We start from the raw sequence: 21037 nt of genomic DNA on the forward strand, positions 1-21037 counted from the left end.
TCCCATTTGGTTTCCCTAGTCACACGTCTTCCTCTTCCCTCACAGGTTACGGAGTCACTGTTGATCTTCAGGCCTTCACAGCTATAAACATCTCTCTCCAGCTACTCTCACTATACGGCACAGTTCTGCACACTATTTTCATTTTATTTGATTCTAGGATTTTTTTTTTTCGGTCTCTTCACTGAGCAGCTGACCATTCAAATGCTTCATTTAGGCTCCAACTTCATATATTTTTTATAATTTCTACTGTTGATTTCTAATTTTATCTTATTATGCTGTGATAAAAGGTGCTTTAATTTTCTATTCAGACTTGTTTTGTATCTAATATATGACCCATTTTAGAGAAAGTCCCATGAATTGCTGAGAAAATGTATATTCTGAAGTTGTAGATGTGATTTAAGCCCTCTTAATCTTCAGTGTTGTGTTGTTTAACCCCAAAATGTTTCATTCATGACTTGTGGGTGTAGTCTAGGTGACCTAATTAAAGTGGGGTTTTAAGTTATTCTCTATTATTGTATTGGGGTTCACCTGAGTCTTTATGCTCATTAGTTTTTGTTTTAGAAACATGGTCTACCAATGTTCAGGGAACATGTTTATAAAACGTGGGTCACCTTGATGGATGATCACCTTCATCAACCTTAAGAGACCTTCATTATCTTTTCTAACAATGGAACGGAGTCTACAGTACCAGAAAATCCAGTATAACTGCTTGCTTTTAGACTCTGTTGACTTGTAATCTATTCCCCCCCTCCACCTTATCCCTTTCATGCTGAGCTTATCTTTACCAACAAGGTGAGTTTGCTACAGACAGAAAACAATTGAGTCTTGTTTTTACATCCAAATCCCATATGGGCATGCCTGTGTTTACCATCTCTACCGTCTGTGGCTCAGACTTAATGACTATGAATTCTTTTAACTCATGATTATTATGAGAGGTCTTTATTCTCCCTTCAGTTCCAAAGGGCAGCTTTGCTGCATACAGTAATGGATGCTGGCAGTTATTTTCCTCCAGGACCTGAAGGAGACCATTCCATGCCCTCCTGCTTTGGGGATACTAAGAGAAGTCTGCTGCTACTGATGTGTTTACCTTTCCCCTCTCTCTCTCTCTCTCTCTCTCTCTCTCTCTCTCTCTCTCTCTCTCTCTCTCTCTCTCTCTCTCTCTCTCTCTTTCTCTCTCTCTCTCTCTCTCTCTCATGCCTGCACATGTGACCTGTAATCTTCCTCTCACAGCTTGCTACAGTTGTCTATGGTGGTATTCTACATTACTGATGTTTTCTACACCAATATACAGACATCCTTTAATGGTCTTGTCTTTTTGAAGTTCTAAAAGTCTCCCTTAAATGTCTACCTCTTTTCCAAGAATTGGGAATTTTTATCCTATAATTTTATGGAATGTTTTCTGTGCCTTTAAATTGTGCATCTTCTCCTTGTAGGTCCATGGCTCACAAACCTGATCATTTAGTGGTATTTCAGAGGTCTTATAAGTTCAGTACATCCTTCATTGGTCCTCTGCTGTTCTGTGGATTTTCGAATGCCTCTCTGCTGTTGCTGGTCCCTGATATCCTGCCTCCACTTGACTTAGTGGGTCAGTGAGACTTTCATTTGAGCTTTTTATTTGACTGAACTTCTCATTTCCAATTCTTCAATTTGATTTTTTTCTAAGAGTTTTAGTTCTTTTTAATTGTTTATAACTTAAAAATTGAGACAGTGTCTCTAGTCCTGAGCTTGAACTCCCTAGATGCCCAAGGATGACCCTGAACTTCTGATCCTCCTACCTCTATCCCAAGTGCTTGGATTACAGTTGTGTATTATCCCCCCTGGCTTATACACCACAGCCTCAACCAAGGGCCTTGTGCCGATGACTCAAGGACTTCATCAACTGAACTATATCTCCAGCCCCTTCATCACTCTTAAATTTTCTTTAATCTCATGTGTATGGGTGTTTTGCCTGAATGTACGTCTGTGCACTGTGTGTGTACAGTACCCATGGAGGCCAGAAGAGGGCAAAGGCTCCCTCCGGAACAGGAGTTAAGAAGGTTGTCAACCATCACGTGGGTGCTGGGAATCTAACCAGGTCCTCTGGAATAGCAGCAAGTGCTTTTCACCCTAAGTCATCTCTCCAGTCAACCCCCAAACACTTTTACATCTCACATCATCCTCCTAGTGTTTATTCAGCTATTCACTTGTATTTGCTTTAAGTCTGTTCTGGTGCTTCTTCACACTCTTCTTGTATTTGCCAATCATTCCCATCATCAGTCTTTTGACTTCTCTGTACATCATCCACTTCACTATCCTTGGATTCGACTACTACAGCATTTTGAACTTTTGAAGAACTCATGTTGCCTTGATCCCTCATCCCATATTTCTTGTGTTTCTAAACTGAGATTTATGCACCTGGAGCCAAGTTCCTTGTTTAAACTTCTGAACTCCCAGATTCTGTCACTTGGGTTATTTGCCAAAATTCAGGAAGAACTACACTGTAGCAGGTTTGGGGTGCAGTTTCTCACAACTGTGCTTCAATAGTTAAACTCTCAGTCGGCATCCTCAATGCGCCAGGCATGACCCCAGCACTACTCCCTGAGATGGAACCTAACTGCAGAAGGGACCCAATTACAACTCTGGTAACATAGGGAAGAGAACAAGACAATACTACGTGAAGGAAGAGATACTACTTAGACTGGAAATATGAAAAGATAAAAACAGTACTAGAGGACAATACTAAAAGACATAAAAATAAGAGCGAAGTGTAATAGAAGGAGGAAGCAAAGAACAGAAAAGAGTTAGAGATCTAAAAAAAAATAAAGCAAATAATAAAAATAATGGAAAAATTAAAAGCAGGATACACAAGGAGATAAAAGAACAGAAAAGTGTCTAGGTGAAGAACAAAATAATAAAATCAAAAGAAAAAATGAGGCAGAATTTAAAAGTAAATATTAAAGCTAGGTATGGTGGTTCATGCCTAGAGTCACAGCACTCTGGAGGCTGAGGCCAGACTTGGCCCTGTGGTGAAAACCTATCTCAAGAAAATAAGTAGCAAAACAGAAATTAGATATTACAAAGGGACATGGAAGAGGAATACAAAGGATACAGAAAAATGAAAATGCACAAAAGTAGATGATTGTGGACTCTCATTGGTTAATAAAGAAACTGGTTTTTTGATAGGGCAGGATTTAGGTGGGTAGAGTAGACAGAACAGAATGCTGGGAGTGAGGCAGATGCCTCAAGCAATCGCCATGCCTCTCCTTTCTGGGACAGATGCGATGGAGCCAGCTGCCAGGTCAGACATGCTGAATCTTTCCCGGTAAGACACCACTCGTGGTGTTATTATACAGATTATTAAATATGGGTTAAAGAGAGATGTGAGAATTATCCAATAAAAGGCTGAAACTAATGGGCCAGGCAGTGTTTAAAAGAATACAGTTGTGTGTTGTTATTTCGAGGCATAAGCTAGCTAGGCGGCCGGGAGCTAGGCGGCAGGAACACAGCCCGCAGCTCCTCACTACAAGTAGAATTTGCATGTAAATATTTAAATAATTGATTTAAGCAATATCAAAACAGTCTCTACAGAAAAATAGATTTTAATGGCACCATGAAAAGGAGAGGGTAGCTAAAACGAGGACAGGTTTCCTCTAAGGAGGTCAATCATGTGGCTGTTTTGGCCATGCACCAACCGTTCAGCGCAGGGTCTATGTGTCATTGCGAGCCCTCATTTTGCCTTTGTGGTGTTCATGTAGTAACCACAGGCTATGTCCTGTGGCCAGAAAGTCATGGTTACCCTGTGCTGTCTTGTTCTTCAGCCAGCTAGCTGGGCCTAGTCTCCAGCACCTTGAGTGTACTATGATGGGACAGCTCAACCCTATGGGGTGCTGGGACTTACACCTGAGGGGGAATGCTTGCATGCTGCACTTTGGGTTTGCAAACATTCCACAAACTGGAATCCACACACAGTCACCCGTGGGCTCATTCCCCTCCTCCCAGAGCTCTGACAACCAGTCCCTCTGCTGGAGTTTTCATCGTAAGCTTCCCTACTGTTACCTGTTAGAGTTTTAGTATAAACTGTGATCCGAGGCGCACAGGTCTGAACAGCTGGACCCTAATGGTGAGGTTGCCTCAGGGTTTGTGCAGTGTTTGGTAGTAAGGACTAGACAGAGGATGTGGATTACCTAGGGGCAGCCACTGAGGGTTACACTTCTGACCTTCCTCTGGCCTGGATGCTTTCTCTCTGTTTATTCTGCTGAAATACAGGCAAGCTGTCTCAGTATACTCCAGATCTTGCATCTCCTCTCATCCCACCATAGCTCTATGAGTGGAAGGCTGAAATTCAAACTGACTCCCAGGACACAGACAAACCTGCACATCATAAAAACTGACCCGCAGCAAGTGGGTAAATTGTCAATGCTTACCTTAAAGCCAGGCTTGCAGGCAAGAAAGCCCAACCTCAGCAGAGCTGTAACACACCATCACTACTATGAACATCCACAGCCTAGGTCACTAGTGGACCCACACACATGGTTGACATGAGCGTACTCAGAACAACCAATAATCCAACAACTGGAATCAAAAAACATAACTGAGCCACAGCAGCAGACTAGCTCAAGCAAAAGAATGTAAAAAGAAGTCAAAGAACTGACTCACCTAGAAAGGAAGAAAATACAAAAGTGAATAGCAATGCCACATTTAAGCATGGTATACTTGCCTATGACATCAGTACTAAAAGGGAGATGCCAAGGGTTGAGGGTTCAGGGATAGCTGGAGGCTGTCTCAAAAGGAAAACCGACAGACTAAGAAGAAGCAGAGCTGACAGAACAGCCTTAAAGGAACAAATTGTTGCAATTCCACAGGAAGACAAAGAAATGGAGAAAGCCACGGGAGATACACACACACACACACACACACACACATAAATAATAACTAAAACTTGCCAATACTCAGGAACAATAGTGTATTACAACTCCAATTAGATTTACCTTAGCCAAAAGTCAAAGATAAAGAGAAACTTATAAAAGAAGCAAGAACAGTTTTCAAGCCACATATAACAGAATCAGAGTGACAGATTTCTAGGTAGAAGCCTAGCAGGTCAGGAGAAAACAGGATGATACATCCAGAGATATACAACAGCAGGTATGGATCAAACTAAGCACCCAACGATGGATGAGTGAATAACATAAATTTGGAATTTATGCATAGTAAGATATTTGGCCATAAAAGGATGGAATTCTGTGGTTTGGGGAAATATGGATGAGTTTGGAAGATACTACGTAAGGTGAATAAATCAGGCACAAAACCAACTTTGTAGACGCTCACATAAATATGGAAGCTATGCACACTGATTCAACAGAAATAGAGCAGAACAGTGGATACCAGAGAAAATGAAGGGGATCGGGGGACACGGGGGATGGGGGAGACAGAGAGAGAAAGGCCAACAGTGGAAAGGTGCAGTCGGAGAGAGGAAATAAACACTATGCATAGTGTTTGGGAAGAAAAGGTATCAACGGTCTGAGCGAAAACTGAACCCTTCATCATACAATACCGACCTACCAGGCAAGATGTGCCCACTGGGGCAATAGTGGCATGCCTGTTCAACAACCACACTTTAGATCAGACCTGATGCCTGCTCCACAGAAGGGAATTCATGCCTGGCATTATAAACACGGTCAAAACATGTGGTTAGGCAAGTCATAGGCCCTAGGGCAGAATTTATAGATGCTGGTTTGCCTTCATGTTGTCAAACTGCCATCTAAATATTTATGTTATGTCCTTATAGCTGGCTGCTTTTATCTTGGTCAGAGAAGCTTCTCAGTGCAGTGTGTAGTGCAGAGACTCCTAACTGCACAAAATGCTGCAGATCACAGACTGCGAGTGCTCAGCATCTCTATGAAGTGCCCCCCCCCCCACACACACACCTCTAAGGCTGAGGGAGCATCCTGGAGGAGAGGAAAGAATGTGAGAGCCAGAGGATGTTTAGCTCTGCACACTACACAAATACTGCACACATAAACTCAAAGCAACTGTAGTTACAGGTGTAAGATCAAGCCGGTTAAAAATCCCAGCATGGGGTGGGGAGAGAATCCTGATACGGAGTGAGGGGCTTGTAGCAGGTGATAGCTGCTGGGGGAAGGAAGGTCACTGAGCAACTGGATCAATGGTCTCACTGTTCTAGATTTTGTTAGAACACAACAAGTTTAGTCCAGTCCTACAATCTGAAAGTTTATAGACTAGGTGGGGATGGAATTTACACCTGTAAAGATTGTCTAAGGGGTCTGGAGAGATAGCTCAGAGTTTAAGAGCACTAGCTGCACTTCCAGAGGACCTGGGTTCAATTTCCAGCAACCACATGGCGGCTCACAGCTGTCTGTAACTCTGTTCCAAGGGATCTGATGCCCTCATATAGACATACCTGCAGGCAAAACACCAATGTACATAAAATAAAAATAAATTAATTTGAAAAAGATTATCTAAGGCAGTTCACCATGTGCTTCACAATAAAGCCCTAAACATAGCAGAGTAAGCTGACCCATAGTGAAGCAGGTCTAAGACAGGCCAGTCCAACTGCTGAACTCTGATCTTTAATAAGTTTAACAGCTATGGGACACACACACCCTAGCAGCTCCAGCCTTCGGTCAACACAATGTCCATGTTCGCTAACTTCATTGAGTAAACATACCACTCAATTCCGAAGTTTTGTATTGCCGGAGTGATTCTGTAGCTTGGCAATTTTGATAATCTCTCATTCACTGGAGAGAGAAAGAGGCCCTGGTGCACACAGATGAACATTATGTAAGTCCTAGCTGTGTGCCCACGGCCATGCCAGAGGAGCAGCAGGGGGCAAGTGAGTTCAAGAAATTGGCCCACCAGAATGCCAGGCACCGAGGGGTGAATCTCGGAGAGGCAAGGCCCCAAGGGCTTTGGCTCCAGAAACGTCTGTGCCTTCACATGCTCGCTGCTGCCATTTTCCTCTGGTATCTGGCATGGTGTGAACGGGTGGGGGGATCCCCACTGCCTTTAAGGTAGTGTGATTAACTCATGGAAATATCCTACTTCACTGGGCATTTTCACCTGTGGAGTATTCTGAAGATGACTTCCCTGTAAGCTGTACTGTTTAAAGTGCTGTCCTCACTCCTGATAAGGCAGGGGCTGCAGAGGAGAAAAAATAAGAACATGGAAGTGTCACACAGCTAGGACTTACAGGGTTCTCTCGGGGAGCCTTATACACTATGGTTTAGGTTAATGATTAAGGAAAACAATCCAGTTAGTGCAAGCACTTTTTGATACTGAGAAATGTGCTCATGGGATTCAGTGCATCATAGCTAAAACAAAGCTTTAAACAACTGACTTCATGTAAGTAGAAAACAAAGAATTAGATGGTTATTTAAGATAAACAGAGAGGACTCTAAAATATGAAAAGTGAAACTAGTAACCCATTTTTCTGGCAATTACAAAAACTACCAGGTATGACAGAAAGGCTCCTGGTCTATGAGAAGTCTTTTTCACTCAAATGGTTAACCATGTATAAGGGATCTGACAAACATGCTGTTTTATACTTGTATTCATTGTAATTACAAAATGTAGCCACACTGTAACTTTTCTACTGCTTGAAAGGTTTTTCTGGAGTATATAAGCTGTAAGGGAAAAACCAAAAGAAGAGAGAAGGAAAACACACACCAGTAAAGATACAGAAGGAGAGATGTAGAAGGAAGTCATCAGGGAAGCAGAGGAAGAGACACATCAGGGCAGAAGAACAGAGCAAACATAAAAGAGTAGAACAAGGACAAAAACGATAAGAAAATTAAAAAGAAGTTTTTAATCCCTCAAAAAAGAACTCTATGTTTTTCTGCCCAACTCGCTTATCATTCCCAGTCTCTGGCCTGCAAAAGGCTGGACCCTCTACACTAGGGAAACCAGGAAAAGTTATATAAACAAGCTCATCTCTCCAAAAGAAAGAGATGTTTACCTGTCTCCTACCTAGAATGCTGGGAATTAATGTAGCTTAATAAAACTGGTAATCTTTTGCTATCTGTAAGGCCAGGTTTCACCCAAACTCCCTTGAATATTATGCTTGTTTATCCCAGACTTTCCTGCCCTGCATCTTGGGTATTGCTTCTCAGTCTATCCTTATGAGACATATCATGTGTACTTTACAACAACCCAAGTAACTGTTCTCTTATGTCCAGGCCAATCCTGACTCCTACAGGAACTATGTTTACTTCAGCCATTCTCTGTAGACCCTTATTTTGAGCACTGTTTGTAAGCCAAACAGAACATATCTTTCTGGAAGAAGCTGTGTGTACTTTCTACAGAGTTTCAATGTAAACAAACATGTCTTAAGCTTTGTTGACTGAACTGTCATCAGAAAATCTTTCCAAAATTGTACTGTACACAATGATAGCTAAAATAAATGTCTGGTGTCAGACTCTAGAAGTCTGAACCAACACTAGCTAACTAAATCTTATTGAAACAGATTTCCTTCTTGCCTCTTGACGATCATTTCCCTGATGGCCATAAGCATCTGCAGGGACCCCAAAATTTATGATGACAAACTCTTGATTCTGATAGACCCAGGCTGTTTCGTAATATATCAGCCTGGATATTTAATTGGCAGATACTTTACAGCTCTTTGAAATTATCTGTAACATTATCTGTAAGCTAATGCTGCTGTTTGGGAATATTACTTTAACTAGGCAAAGATGTTACATTTGTTTATGCTGTGGAATATTACCTTAGCTATGTGAAGGTGTGTTGCATTTGTTTCTGCTGCCTTTGTTAGCAATGGAAAGGTAAGTGACATTTGTAAATTTGTTTAATTATGTAAAGATGTGTTGCAGTTGTTTCACCTTGCCTGCATAAGGCACCTGATTGGTCTAATAAGAAGCTAAATGGGCAATAGTTAGGCAGAAGAGGGATAGGCGGGGCTGGTGGGCAGAGAGAAGGAGGAGGAGAGATAGAGGGAGAAGGAAGCAGACACACCCCAGGCCAGAAGCCAGCCAGCCAGATATGAGAAGCAGTGAAAGTCGAGTATACAGAAATAAAGAAAGGTTAAAAAAAACCCAGTCAGATAAAGAGAAACAGATTAAAATAAGACCCAAAATAAAGCCAAGCATTCATAAATAATAACTAAGTCTCTGTGTCGTGATTTGCAAGCTGGTTGGTGACCCAAAAGAAAGTCTATTACATGTGCCAGCATTTATTATTTGACAAATTATCTAACATTATTAAAATATATATTGAAATTTCTTCTGTATAATACAATAACTCTCTTATAATTTCATGATGCTACAACAAAGTGCTTAAAGCTGGGTAACTTATATAGTAATAAGGTTTATGACTTCAGTGCCTAGGGTAATGACCTCCTGGAGGACATCACAGCTTGCTTGCTGGTCAACCAGCCGGGCCCTACTGACAGGCTCCAGTCCTAAAGGGAAAAGGCAGAGTTTCTGAGGATAACACATGCATGTGTGCACACACATACTCATGTACATTGTTTAAAAAGTATGCAGCTGTCAACAGTTGTCTAATGATCCTATCAATGAAAGGAGAATTGCTATCCCTATTTTTTAACAAAGTATCTTATTTACATTTAGTGTTTAGCTAGTAGGTTAAAAAAATTCAAACGTCTTTGTGATCAAGCTTAGATCTTCTTTCTTTTTTCTGGAAGGATTAACAGAAAGTAGATGTAAGCAGGAAAAACAAATTGAGAATAAAATCCTATCAGGAAGACCTATTCAATCTGAGATGTTTGTGTGGGAGCTGGAGAGATGGCTCAGTGGTTAAGAACATTGGCTGTTCCTGCAGAAGACTGCCCAGCATCCATACGGCGGCTTACAACCACCTATAACTCCAGCTCCACAGGATCTGATGCCTCCCTCTGACTTCCATGGACACCAGACATACAACTGGTACATAAACACACAGGCAGGCAAACACTTAAAATAAATAAACAAATATTTTTCATTAAAGATTTATCAAAATCCAACTGTCATCCCAAATTCAACTCTTTTGTCCTTTACATATACTTCAGACAATAACACTGACCTAATTTAGAGCCATCATGAGGATTAATGTGCTTTACAATGCTAATCATAGCATAGACGATGACAGCTTATAATAGGTATAAACATTCTTGCAATGACAAGTAAGTGGAGCCTCTTAGTTTGAATGCAAGCTGCTGGCTATTTTCTAAAATAATGCTAATTACAAACACCAATAACTCCTCACATAAAGATGTAAGCTAATTAATAAGCATATATTTTCTAAAATCTCAACTGTCTTTAAAGAAAGGAGAATGGCAGTCACAGGCAGAAAACAGTAACTTAGGATCAACCCCACCAGAAGGTGGTCCACCCACCCACTAAAGATGAGCATTGGGTTGATGACTGTCACCATCCCCATCAGAAGGGTCATGCAACTTCCTGGGCCACCTGCCACTCAAATGGAAAAGCACGGGGAGTCTAACAAGTGCAGTGCTGAATTCAGACATTTCCCATGGTGACTTCTGCTTTAACACCAGAGTTACACGCTTCAGTAACACGGAGTCAGTATCAGATGACTTCTGTCTCCTTTCAGCTCAGCTAATACGCTTTTCACCAAGAACTGTCACATCCTCCAGATGCCAAGAACAACCAGAAACCCCAGCTGAAAGCCGAACAGCAGCAGCAGTCACAGTTCTGGGAACTGAGACTTTTGGACCTTCTTCTTTATAAACCTCATTCATCAAAGAGCAGAGCCATTTCATTCAGTGCTGGCATTATGGAAGTGCTCAGATGGAATACACAATGTGTATGAGTTGGCTTAAATTCCCTACAGGAAAGGAAGAAATTAACCAGGAGGAAGTGCAGAGAAAGAATTCTAGCTATGACTCAAACATGGCATTAGGGATTTGTCATAAAGTGTCACCCTTGGGGTTCCCTACAAAAGGTTTCCAGGGTGGAAGTCTAACAGAATCAAATTCAATTACATTTCTTGTACCTACCACACTTCCTGCCTATTCAAGACAGGAAGAAATGTTAAAAGATATTCATACAAATTCAGACATCCCTAATAACACAAGGATTAGCTTATACCAAAGTCACATCCCTGGTGCTACAAGTCATAACATTAAAGAGTAATTGCTCAGTCATCTTTTCATGAGTGACTTATCAAAGCCAAGGGCTTTGGTAAAGGTTTTTAAAGCAAAAGGCAAGGCTTTTTGGCATTGTTGCTTTGTGAATAAAGTGGATGTTTTTTGCTGTAGACTTTCACTCCCTTTCTGTTACATATTTGGGAATTAATTACCTAGTTCAAAACAGTTTCCCACTGCCAGGCCTTGTTCCTCTCTCCTAGGTAAACGCAGAAATCTGCCTTCCTGCAAATTATCTTAATCAAGAGGCATTCAGTCAGTGTTTAGGGTCCAGGAAAAGAGAATACCATTTAAGATATTCATAAATCTTCAAGGACATTACTACCTGCCCAAGCTGCTGCTCTGGTTTTACCCCACAACACCTACAATCAGTACGACTGATAACAGTGTAGCCCGGAACTGATAATTTAGAGGCCTGGGTCTCTTCTTTGCTTAGAGCAGTAAGTCTAACTCCTGACCTAGGCCAGTTAGAAACTGCAGTATCAGCTTGCACTCCCACCACAAATGCAGGAGTATACCCTTTACCCAACAACCTCTCCAGCATAAGACATCATCAGTGTTTTTGATCTTGGCCATTCTTACAGGAAAATGAATGCAGCCCCTTTGGATATCAGCATGGTGATTTCCCAGAAAATTGGGACACAACCTTCTTCAGGACCCAGCAATATCACTTTTGGGTATATACCCAAAGGATGCTCAATCGTACCACAAGGACATGTGTTCAACATATTCATAGCAGCACTGTTTGTCATAGCCAGAACCTGGAAACAATCTAAATGCCTCTCAACCAAAGAATGAACAAGGAAAATAAGGTACATTTATACAATGGAGTACTACACAGCAGAAAAAAATAACAATCTTGAAATTTGCAGGCAAATGGATGGATCTAGAAAACAGCATATTGAGTGAGGTGACCCAGACTTAAAAAGACAAATATCATATCTACTCACTCATAAGTGGTTTTTAGACATAAAGCAAAGAAAACCAGCCTACAAATCACAATCCCAGAGAACCTAGACAACATGAGGTCCCTAAGAGAGACATACATGGATCTAATCTACATGGGAAGTAGAAAAAGACAAGATCTCCTGAGTAAACAGGGAGCATGGGGACCATGGGAGACGGTTGAAGGGGAGGGAAGAGGTAAGGAGGGGAGCAGAGTAAAATGTATAGCTCAATAAAATCAATTAAAAAAAACTTCAAAAAGAAGAAGAAGAAAGAAAGAAACTGCAGTGTCTGGTGTATGTGCTTATCTGATCCAGAGCCGCTAGCTTTCCCCAGGTTGCTTGGTTACCTGGTCGCCTCTACGCATGCTAAGAGAAAAGTAGCGCGCTGATTTAAACAATCTGTGCCCTGTTCATAATTTTACTGAAAATAAAACTTTCATCTACCTTTTATCTACTACTCTTATAAGTGCAGTGCACTAACCTTCCTCTCTAGAACCCCGATTATTTAATTCCTTTCTTAACTAACTTTCTCACAGGGCGTTCTGTCTGTCTCTCTCTCTCTCTCTCTCTCTCTCTCTCTCTCTCTCTGTGTGTGTGTGTGTGTGTGTGTGTGTGTGTGTTTGTGTGTGTATGTGTGTGTGTGTCTGTCAAAACCCTTATCTGATTTTTCTATGGGGCAAAAGAATTCCAGCCCTGGAACCTGCTAGGGCCGGAGAATTTCTGGTTTTGAGGATATATACTACTGGGAACGTTTGTAATGGGTAGAACAAAAATGAAGAGAGAAAGATAGAGAAAAATAAATATGAACAGATGATTCCCATTGTGAGCAGACTTCTTTACCCTCAGACTTTTAGCCCAACTCTGCTCATCCTGGCATCTTTAACTGAACCCCGTTACCCCGGAAATCAGTGTGTGTGAAGAAGTAAGGGGTGGGATGCGGACAGTGGGGTGGGATCAATGGACACAAACAACAGTTTCTACTGAGCTTATGAAAAAGATTTCAATATCTATTTTTCACTTATAAATTAAGTTGCTTATAAAAATATAATTTGAGCAAGGAAAACTCATTTTGGTTGTCTGCCTTACTACAAAAGACAGGGAACACACAATTCTCCCTATACCACCAGTTCTGTAACTCTATGTCTTAGGAAATTATGAATAAACTATGGACAAGAACATAAAGGAATTAGTAATAATCCTACTATGCCTCTAATGAGTAGAGCTACCTCAATGGGGATGGGAGGGTGGGGCCGATATGCTAATGTAGGGTGGAGAAAAAAGGAAAGGCACAATGCAGAAGAGCCAGATCCCAGGAGAGCTGGCCACTGGGTTTTGATGAGACGCAGTAAGTTGTTAGGAAAATACTTCCAATTATCTCAGGTCTGCTTGGCCTTGGCCTGTTTACAAATGGATGTCTCACAGATACACACACACACACACACACACACACACACACACACAAACAATAACCCTCCACTTCTTAAACAATTATACAGACTCCTGGCACAGCCATAGTTGGCCTATCCTTGAATAGCCACTTCTTGCAGTTTGACCGCTGGCTAAGAGGATGTACTGCTTTTGCAGAAGACCTGAGTCAGGTTCCCAGCACCCATACTGCAGTCCACAACCACCTAGAACTACATTCTAGGGGATCCGATACCTTCTTCCAGCCCCAATGGGCAACTGAACTCATGTACACATAACCCCATGTTACACACACAGTAATTCCTCAAAAGGAAAGCACCCCTTCTGGTCACATGCAGGGACGGAGGTGCCGTACTGACTGGAGAGGCTGATAAACAACAGTCTGAGGAAACCATGGAGCCGCAAGGCATCTACAGCAACACATGTTCTCAAGGAGGAAAAGAAATCCATCCTCAGGTGTCTGTAGAAGGCATCAAAAGCCAAGCCCATGTGTCACCCAGTTACAAAGGGAGTAAACAACCCTGAGAGCTGGCGGGACAGACTGAAGGCACAAGGCCAAACCAAGGACCACGGTCCTGAGACCTCCCAACTTTCCTCCTTGGCAGGTCGGATTCAACAGCTCCTTGAGCCATTGGATTTCCAAGACACGACGTTTTAAGGCAAAGCAGCGAGTTTTATGCGGCTACACCAGACATCTGCCTCTACACTGCTGTAGGTGTTATGGATGCAGTGAATATTGACAAAAAACAAGACTCCATTCTCACCTTCTTTGCAGCCAGAAAAGGGCACATGAACTATTTCTGCATCTAAGGTCTTAAAGCCCATGAGAATAACTCCAACTCACTTCTCATCATCACATACTTAGTCTGAGACAACTTCATATTCCAAAGGCAACTGACAGGTGTAATGTGAACTGACACCTCAACCTGGTCCTCATAAGAGCACCCTCCTGGCAAAGGGCTTCCATGCAGCTTCCTCCCCGGTGCCACCTGAAGGTCCATTCTGATGCCAGGAAAACAAGGTCACTCCCCTTCCGTTCTTTCACCCACTACAGGAGACTGAATCTAGACTCCGGTGCATGCTAGTCAAGTGTTCTACGTACCAATTTGTATCCACAGTCCTCTGCAGTCCTTCTCTGTCTAGTAGCTCACCACGTAAGGATTCCCAAGAAGCACAGAGAGCAAGCAAGCTCAGTCTCTTTCTTTCACTCATTAAAAATAAATCCCATGGGGCCCAGATTTAGAACACCATGAAAAAGTTAAAGCGAGAGAGGGAGGCACCCACCCACACATCTCTCCATTCAGAGGCACTATTCCGCAGTTGCTGGAGAGTTTATAATTAACATACTCGCTTAACTTGGAACAGAAGTTTCTCGATTCTCTTGTAATTTACACAGGGGTATGACTGACCACAAAGTTAGATCACAGGTAGGATCAGCACCCCTGGCAGGCTCCAGAGGCCTTCTTGGTGTTCCTCTCTGGTTTTCTGCATTCACCCAGTCTTGGCTGTGGCAGATGCTGGCCTCACTCAAGCACAAGCAGAGGGTTGTTCTGAACCATTCACTTACTTCTAGAGGCCCAGCTGGTTGCCACAGGCTCCATGAACTCTATACTGAGGATCTCTGAAAATGTGAGATTGCATTCCCACCCATTCACTATAGTGTCTTCTAAAGATGGCTGCCATCAGTGTGCTACCTAGTTTCTGTTTCTTTTCCTACCAGCTGCCACCCTAGGATTCAAGGCAAAGATGTGCAGCGAGAGATATGTGCACCCCTACCTTTACAGTGAAGAGAGCTACCAGAGGCAGGACCATGTAAAACAGTAAGGATGGCAAGAACGTGTAATCCCAGCTCCTGGGAGGTAGAGACAGGAGCTCAGTTGTTCCAGGTCATCTTTGGCTTCACAGGAAGTTTACATCTACCTGGAGGATGTGTCAAAAACAATTACCCCCTCCCCCAAAAAAAATACCAGAACAAGAAGTCTCCTTCGTTGACAGAAAGGGGAACTGAAACTCAGAAAGAATCCTGTCCAGAGCTACACTTATTTCCTGATAGTAAAAAGAGCTGGCCACCTCTCAAACTCTCAGCTCAGGCATCCGGTCTTGTAATTCCAGAGATAGGTCAGAGCTTTTCATCTGCTAGAGAGAACTGCAAAGATCATGCATGACTCCTGACGTTTGAGATAGGGCCAGAGATACTGCATTAACCAACAGCACAGACTACCTCCAGAGTGGACACGTGGGTCAGACAGGGTTGAGCAACACCTGCACTAGACTACCTGGCTTTGCTATCTTTATTATTAGAATGACCATTCAGCTCCCAGAATACTCTCCTGCAAGAGTTGGCCAGGTGAGCACAATCCTTCAAGATGGGCATAGGGCCGGTAAGATGAAAAGCGCTTGATACAAAACCTGACAACTCAAGTTCAATCTCACATAAAGAAGGAAGGGAAAAACGGAGTTCACAAAGCTGGACTCTGACATCCCATGGTACAGGCATGCCCACACACACCCCTTCCTTGCCCCCCCCCCCCACTCCTTTCTTACTCCTGCCCATAAATACACACAAATTTTAAAAATAAGTCACTGGAGTAAGGTGAGTCCAAGGTACCCAACTCCTGCCTGACCGTGACCATTCCCTAAGATGAGCAGGGTCCGAGCTGCCACTCCCCCTGTAGGAATTCACTGTGCCTCTCACCTTAAAGAGATGGGATGTTAATGAGCTTAAGGTAAGACAGTGAGCTGTAAAGGACCTAGAAAAAGATCTGCAGTTTTCCTGTTTTCCACCAAGAAGACTATCAGCAAAAAATAAAAAATTTCCCACTGCCTTCAAGGTTGTTATATAGTATACTGATAGTTAAAACATAATAAATACAATTTATGCACTTTTTGACAGTTTTCACTGTCTTGTACTGCACAGAACGATCAATCATTTGAACGCTTTTCATATTAGATGCATTGTATAAAAGGACGTTGTGGACAGGTAAGCCTACAAACCCATTCTTCACAATCCCAAGAATCGGGGCAACAGGTTAGGAAAGCTGCAATTACACCCACATGAACACAAACTGTGGGCACTTTGCACGTAGGGACTTGGGGGCAGACAGTGAACAAGGGGAGGGCCACTGAGCATACTCATACACTTCATGATTTGGGACAGAGGACTCGGGCCTTCAACATGCTTTATAACTGAACACAGCCTTGGAATCTGGGACCTCTTGCCTCTACCACTCACGTGCTAAGATTACATGTATTCACCGTCAAACCCCACATAAATCCTGTAGTCTGCTGTTTTCAACTGCTCAACATGAAGTCACGATTACAAATTAAGGTTGACATTTGGGCAGAGAAACAGCAGGGACAGCAGGGCATAGCCACATGCCATAGGATAAAGTACATACGGAGGAAACAACATAAATCAGGTCACCTGATGCAATTTCCCTTAATAAATACAGATGAGCCCTCCTGAATCCTCCGGATCCACAGATGCTGGGGTTACAGGGCACCATGCCTGTTCTTCTCTCTTTTACAATGCGAATTTATGTTGGTCTGTGTGAGTATGTGCCAAATGTGTGCCTAGAGACCAGAAAAAGACACTGGATTCCCTAGAGTGGAGTTACAGGAGGTTCTGAGCCAGCTGACATGGGTGCTGGGAGAGCAGCAACCTCTCAACCACCGCCCGTCTCTCCAGCCCCCTCGGCTGTTCTTCAGTGAAGCTTCTATGTCTAGACTTGATCTGGGCTGCGTGAAAGAACAACAGGGATCAAAGAAACTGGCTCACAAGGGTGTTAGATTATGGACCACGGTCACATTCCAGAAGGCTCACCTCAGCACGACCACTCCAAGATCACAAGCCGACACTCTGTGGCCACTGAGTGTCAAATCTAGGCTCTATAATGATAAAGTGAGAAGCAAAAGAGGTAAACTAACAGGCTTGAAAATGCACACGGGTTGTCGGAAGTAAGTGAAAAGCACTAACGTGAAGACACTAATGAACGCCTGCCTTTTCAGCTGAGCCTTTCCTACCGCCCTTATCATGAGACGCGGCACAGCACCAGGGCGCCTGTCCACCACATCCTGGTCAACACTCTGTACTCGGTCACACACACACACACACACACACACACGTCTACCCAAACCCTGGCATACACTCTGTACTCAGCAACTCAGCAATAGACAGACAGACAGACACACACACACACACACACACACACACACACACACACCTGTGTCTACCCAAACCCTGGCATATACTCTGTACTCAGCAACAGACAGACAGACACACACAGGCTCATGGGTCAAACATCGACTCCTCCTTCCTGCTCTGCCCACCTCATCCCTCCATCCCACTCCAGTCTATCGGGTCACAGCCTGCACCCAAACATCCACGCAGCACTTGCCATAAGGATCACGGTCCTACCTCATCACTGCATCCCTCATCTCAGCCGCAAAGTCCCACACAGCGCTAAGCGCCGAATGCTTCCCAAAGCATGTTGCAGAAACGAAAGAACGAAGAGGTAATCGGGAGGATACTTCTGATACTGAGCACGTGAGGACTCCGTTTAAAATGGCCACATCTTAACTTTCAATGAAGAGGGAAAATCACCTCTCAATCCTGATTTGCATGTTATATAATAAGTTTAAAAGAAGAAACTCCATTTTCCATTCCATATCTTAAATTAGACACAGGTCAGTGGGGAATGCTGCACTACATGAAGGAGCCGAAGAAAGCGGTGTGGTAAGGAATGACCCACTACCATCTGCCGTAGCGGTGCCCTGCTAACCAAGCAGGAGTGGCACTCACCTGGTTTGTTGCCTTCCCTCTCATGGCCAAGCTGCCCCTTGGTGTTCACACCACACGTGTAAACCTCTCCATCCTCCAGCAGGAACACGGAGTGGTTTCCTCCGCAGGCCACTTCCTTGATGTTTCTATCTGACACAAAGCGGCACACCTGGGGCTCAGCCACGATTCCTCCTCGCAGGTTGGAACTGATGCCTGGTTGGCCCAGAGACCAATACCCCCAACATAGCATTGTTCTTATCCTTCAGAGAGTCATATAGGCCTGGAAGACAGTTTGTTTAAAAAACGGGGGGGGGGGGGTAAGGAGAAAAATTAAAAAACAAGTTTTAAAATGTCAGAAGAAATCAAGTAACAAATTCAACCAATGAAAATAAAATAACCCTCCCATGTTAGCAAAAGATGTGATAGTTGAAGAAAATGGAACAAAATCCATTACTTTTGTGATAATTAAAAATGGTGTTCATCACATCTTGCATACTAAAACAAAACACGTTAATATTGTCAAAAGTAGCTACAAGTCATAAAGATGCTGTTTTGCATTTTATTAAGCACTTAAAATGAAATTTTCGCTAAATCTCCCTTATAACAGAGTGAACATGTCAATGACAGGAAGCAGACACTCTGCACACCACTAGGCAGCGATGGGGTGAGCTCACCTCATACTTTCTCAGTGTCCCTTCCTTCTGCACGCTCTCTGCCTTTTTTTAAAAAATCGCTTTTATTTGAACCAACCTGTTAGACAGACCTACTACTAGCTCCATCCACAGCATGTTGTCACCTGAGACAGTGAGGAACGAGGAAACGACGCTCTTGTCTCCCGTCCGTCACCAACACTTGAGCCACGCTTCCTACCTGAAAGCTGGCCCTCTGCAGAAATCAGCACTGCGTCCCCTGGGCCTGCTTCCTATGACACGGGTACTCCTCTACCTTCTTCCTCCTCATCAGACAACGCCTTCAGATGGCTGACACCCTGAACAGAAACTGCAGACTAACACAGGCTTCTTCCATAGAGCAGGACACGGACTCTGACTGACTGACTACTGCAGACACTAGATCCCTAAGTTTTAAAAATATGTCCCCACAAAAGCATGCTTTTCCAAACAAATAAAACCAAAATCTCCTCCCTCTCTACCAGTTCATACACACTAGGTGGCCAAGTGAGGTGCAGTCCTCCTATTGCTAAGAGAAATACAAAATGGTGGACCTGCTTTAGAGAAGGGTGGGGCTGCTCTAGAGAAGGGTGGGGCTGCTCTGGAGAAGGGTGGAGCTGCTCTAGAGAGGGGTGGGGCTGCTCTGGAGAAGGGTGGAGCTGCTCTAGAGAGGGGTGGGGCTACTCTGGAGAAGGGTGGGGCTGCTCTAGGGAAGGGTGGGGCTGCTCTAGAGAAGGGTGGAGCTGCACTAGAGAGGGGTGGGGTTACTCTGGAGAAGGGCGGGGCTGCTCTGGAGAAGGGTGGGGCTTCTCTAGGGAAGGTGGAGCTGCTCTGGGGAAGGGTGGGGCTGCTCTAGGGAATAATGCCCCCCCTCTGGAAAATGATGTGGCAGTTCTTCAAAAGCTCTTTGGGCTCTTACTGGCACTAGTTAGAAATGTCAAGCAGGTGACTCCCCACTGAAGAAAATACCCAGTGAGAGAAAAGTTTAGAATTTAGAAAAGGAAGGATGGAAACCCCAAGCATGTCATTAAAAGTGGAAGGATGAGGGCGGGCCAGTGGTAGAGAACTTACCTAGCACCTAACAAGACCCTGGGTTCAATCCCCAACACTGGAAACACAAAGTGGGGGGGGGGGTGTCCTCCTCGTTTAAGATGCCAGGGGAAGAGGGAAAGCCTGTAACATGGCCACACGCTTGGCCACACACTTGGCCAGTACAGAGTGGGAAGAGGTGGATTTGAGAACAGTCATGCCCGATGTTCAGTTTGATGCTGCCTGCTATTATTTTTTTCAAATCCCAAACTGACTAAGTCTTTACCAGTATGCAGAAATTCAGAACCTTGGCAGCGGGTGGGCAGGTTAGGAAAAACCAAAGTAGTTCCTGAAAACTGAAAGGAAGACTGAGGGCTGCGGAGACCAGGGATTTGAGGCAAATGATGAAGAGATGCGTGTTCAAACACTGTTCCCTGCCCGAGGGATTCTTGACAAGTGGAGAAGACACCTACACAGCATAGTTTGTTATTTAAATCACTTTATTTGGATATGAAAGGGAATCTCCCAAAGACCAATTTTCATATATGTTTAATAATTAAATTTTCTTTTCTATCTACTTAAAGCTGTATTTCCCCCAACTGAGAGTCACTTTCAGATTCTCAGGAAAGCACGGGGACACCTAAGCTGCACTGCACAGATGACAGGGGTCCTACTTAATAAAAGGAAATGTCAGTCTCGCTATGAATTACAGGGTTAGGCACAACATGTAGAGAACACATCACCAACCAATCCATGGGAAGAACTGCGCTAACATCTGAGGGTCTAGGGGCACAAAGCAGACAGCCTTGCTGTGCAAGCGCAGGTCTTAAGATGGGCAACTCCTTTCTTCAACATAAAACAATGACTACAGTTTATAATCCAATGAAATCAATTGTTTCAATCCTTCTTGACAATACAGTCCTGTGTCCCTAACGACGTTCAAATGTAATTTCACAACTGCACTACAATAATCTTAATTTAGTCTTTGAATTTTTAGAAAATAAAAAACTGAGCTTAATTCAGTGTCTTAACCAGAAAGTACTGCTTCTTCCCCAGAGTTTAATATGGTATGGTG

The 21037-nt window shown here is 43.4% G+C and overlaps 1 protein-coding gene across 3 annotated transcripts in view; it reads right to left on the reverse strand.

Moving 5' to 3' along the window:
* Nucleotides 1-21037, reverse strand: part of Herc3 (HECT and RLD domain containing E3 ubiquitin protein ligase 3) — a 102249-nt gene that overhangs the window by 71311 nt on the left and 9901 nt on the right. For all 3 annotated transcript variants that reach the window (XR_005284265.1, XM_038318758.2, XM_038318759.2), the window contains one exon: nucleotides 18287-18545. Coding sequence is in view for 2 of the 3 variants with exons in the window: in XM_038318758.2 (XP_038174686.1) it covers nucleotides 18287-18515 (229 nt within the window). In the remaining variant the exon portion in view is untranslated. The remainder of the gene's footprint in view (nucleotides 1-18286; nucleotides 18546-21037) is intronic.

The sequence above is a fragment of the Arvicola amphibius genome, chromosome 2, assembly GCF_903992535.2.
Source record: "Arvicola amphibius chromosome 2, mArvAmp1.2, whole genome shotgun sequence".
NCBI lineage: Eukaryota > Metazoa > Chordata > Mammalia > Rodentia > Cricetidae > Arvicola > Arvicola amphibius.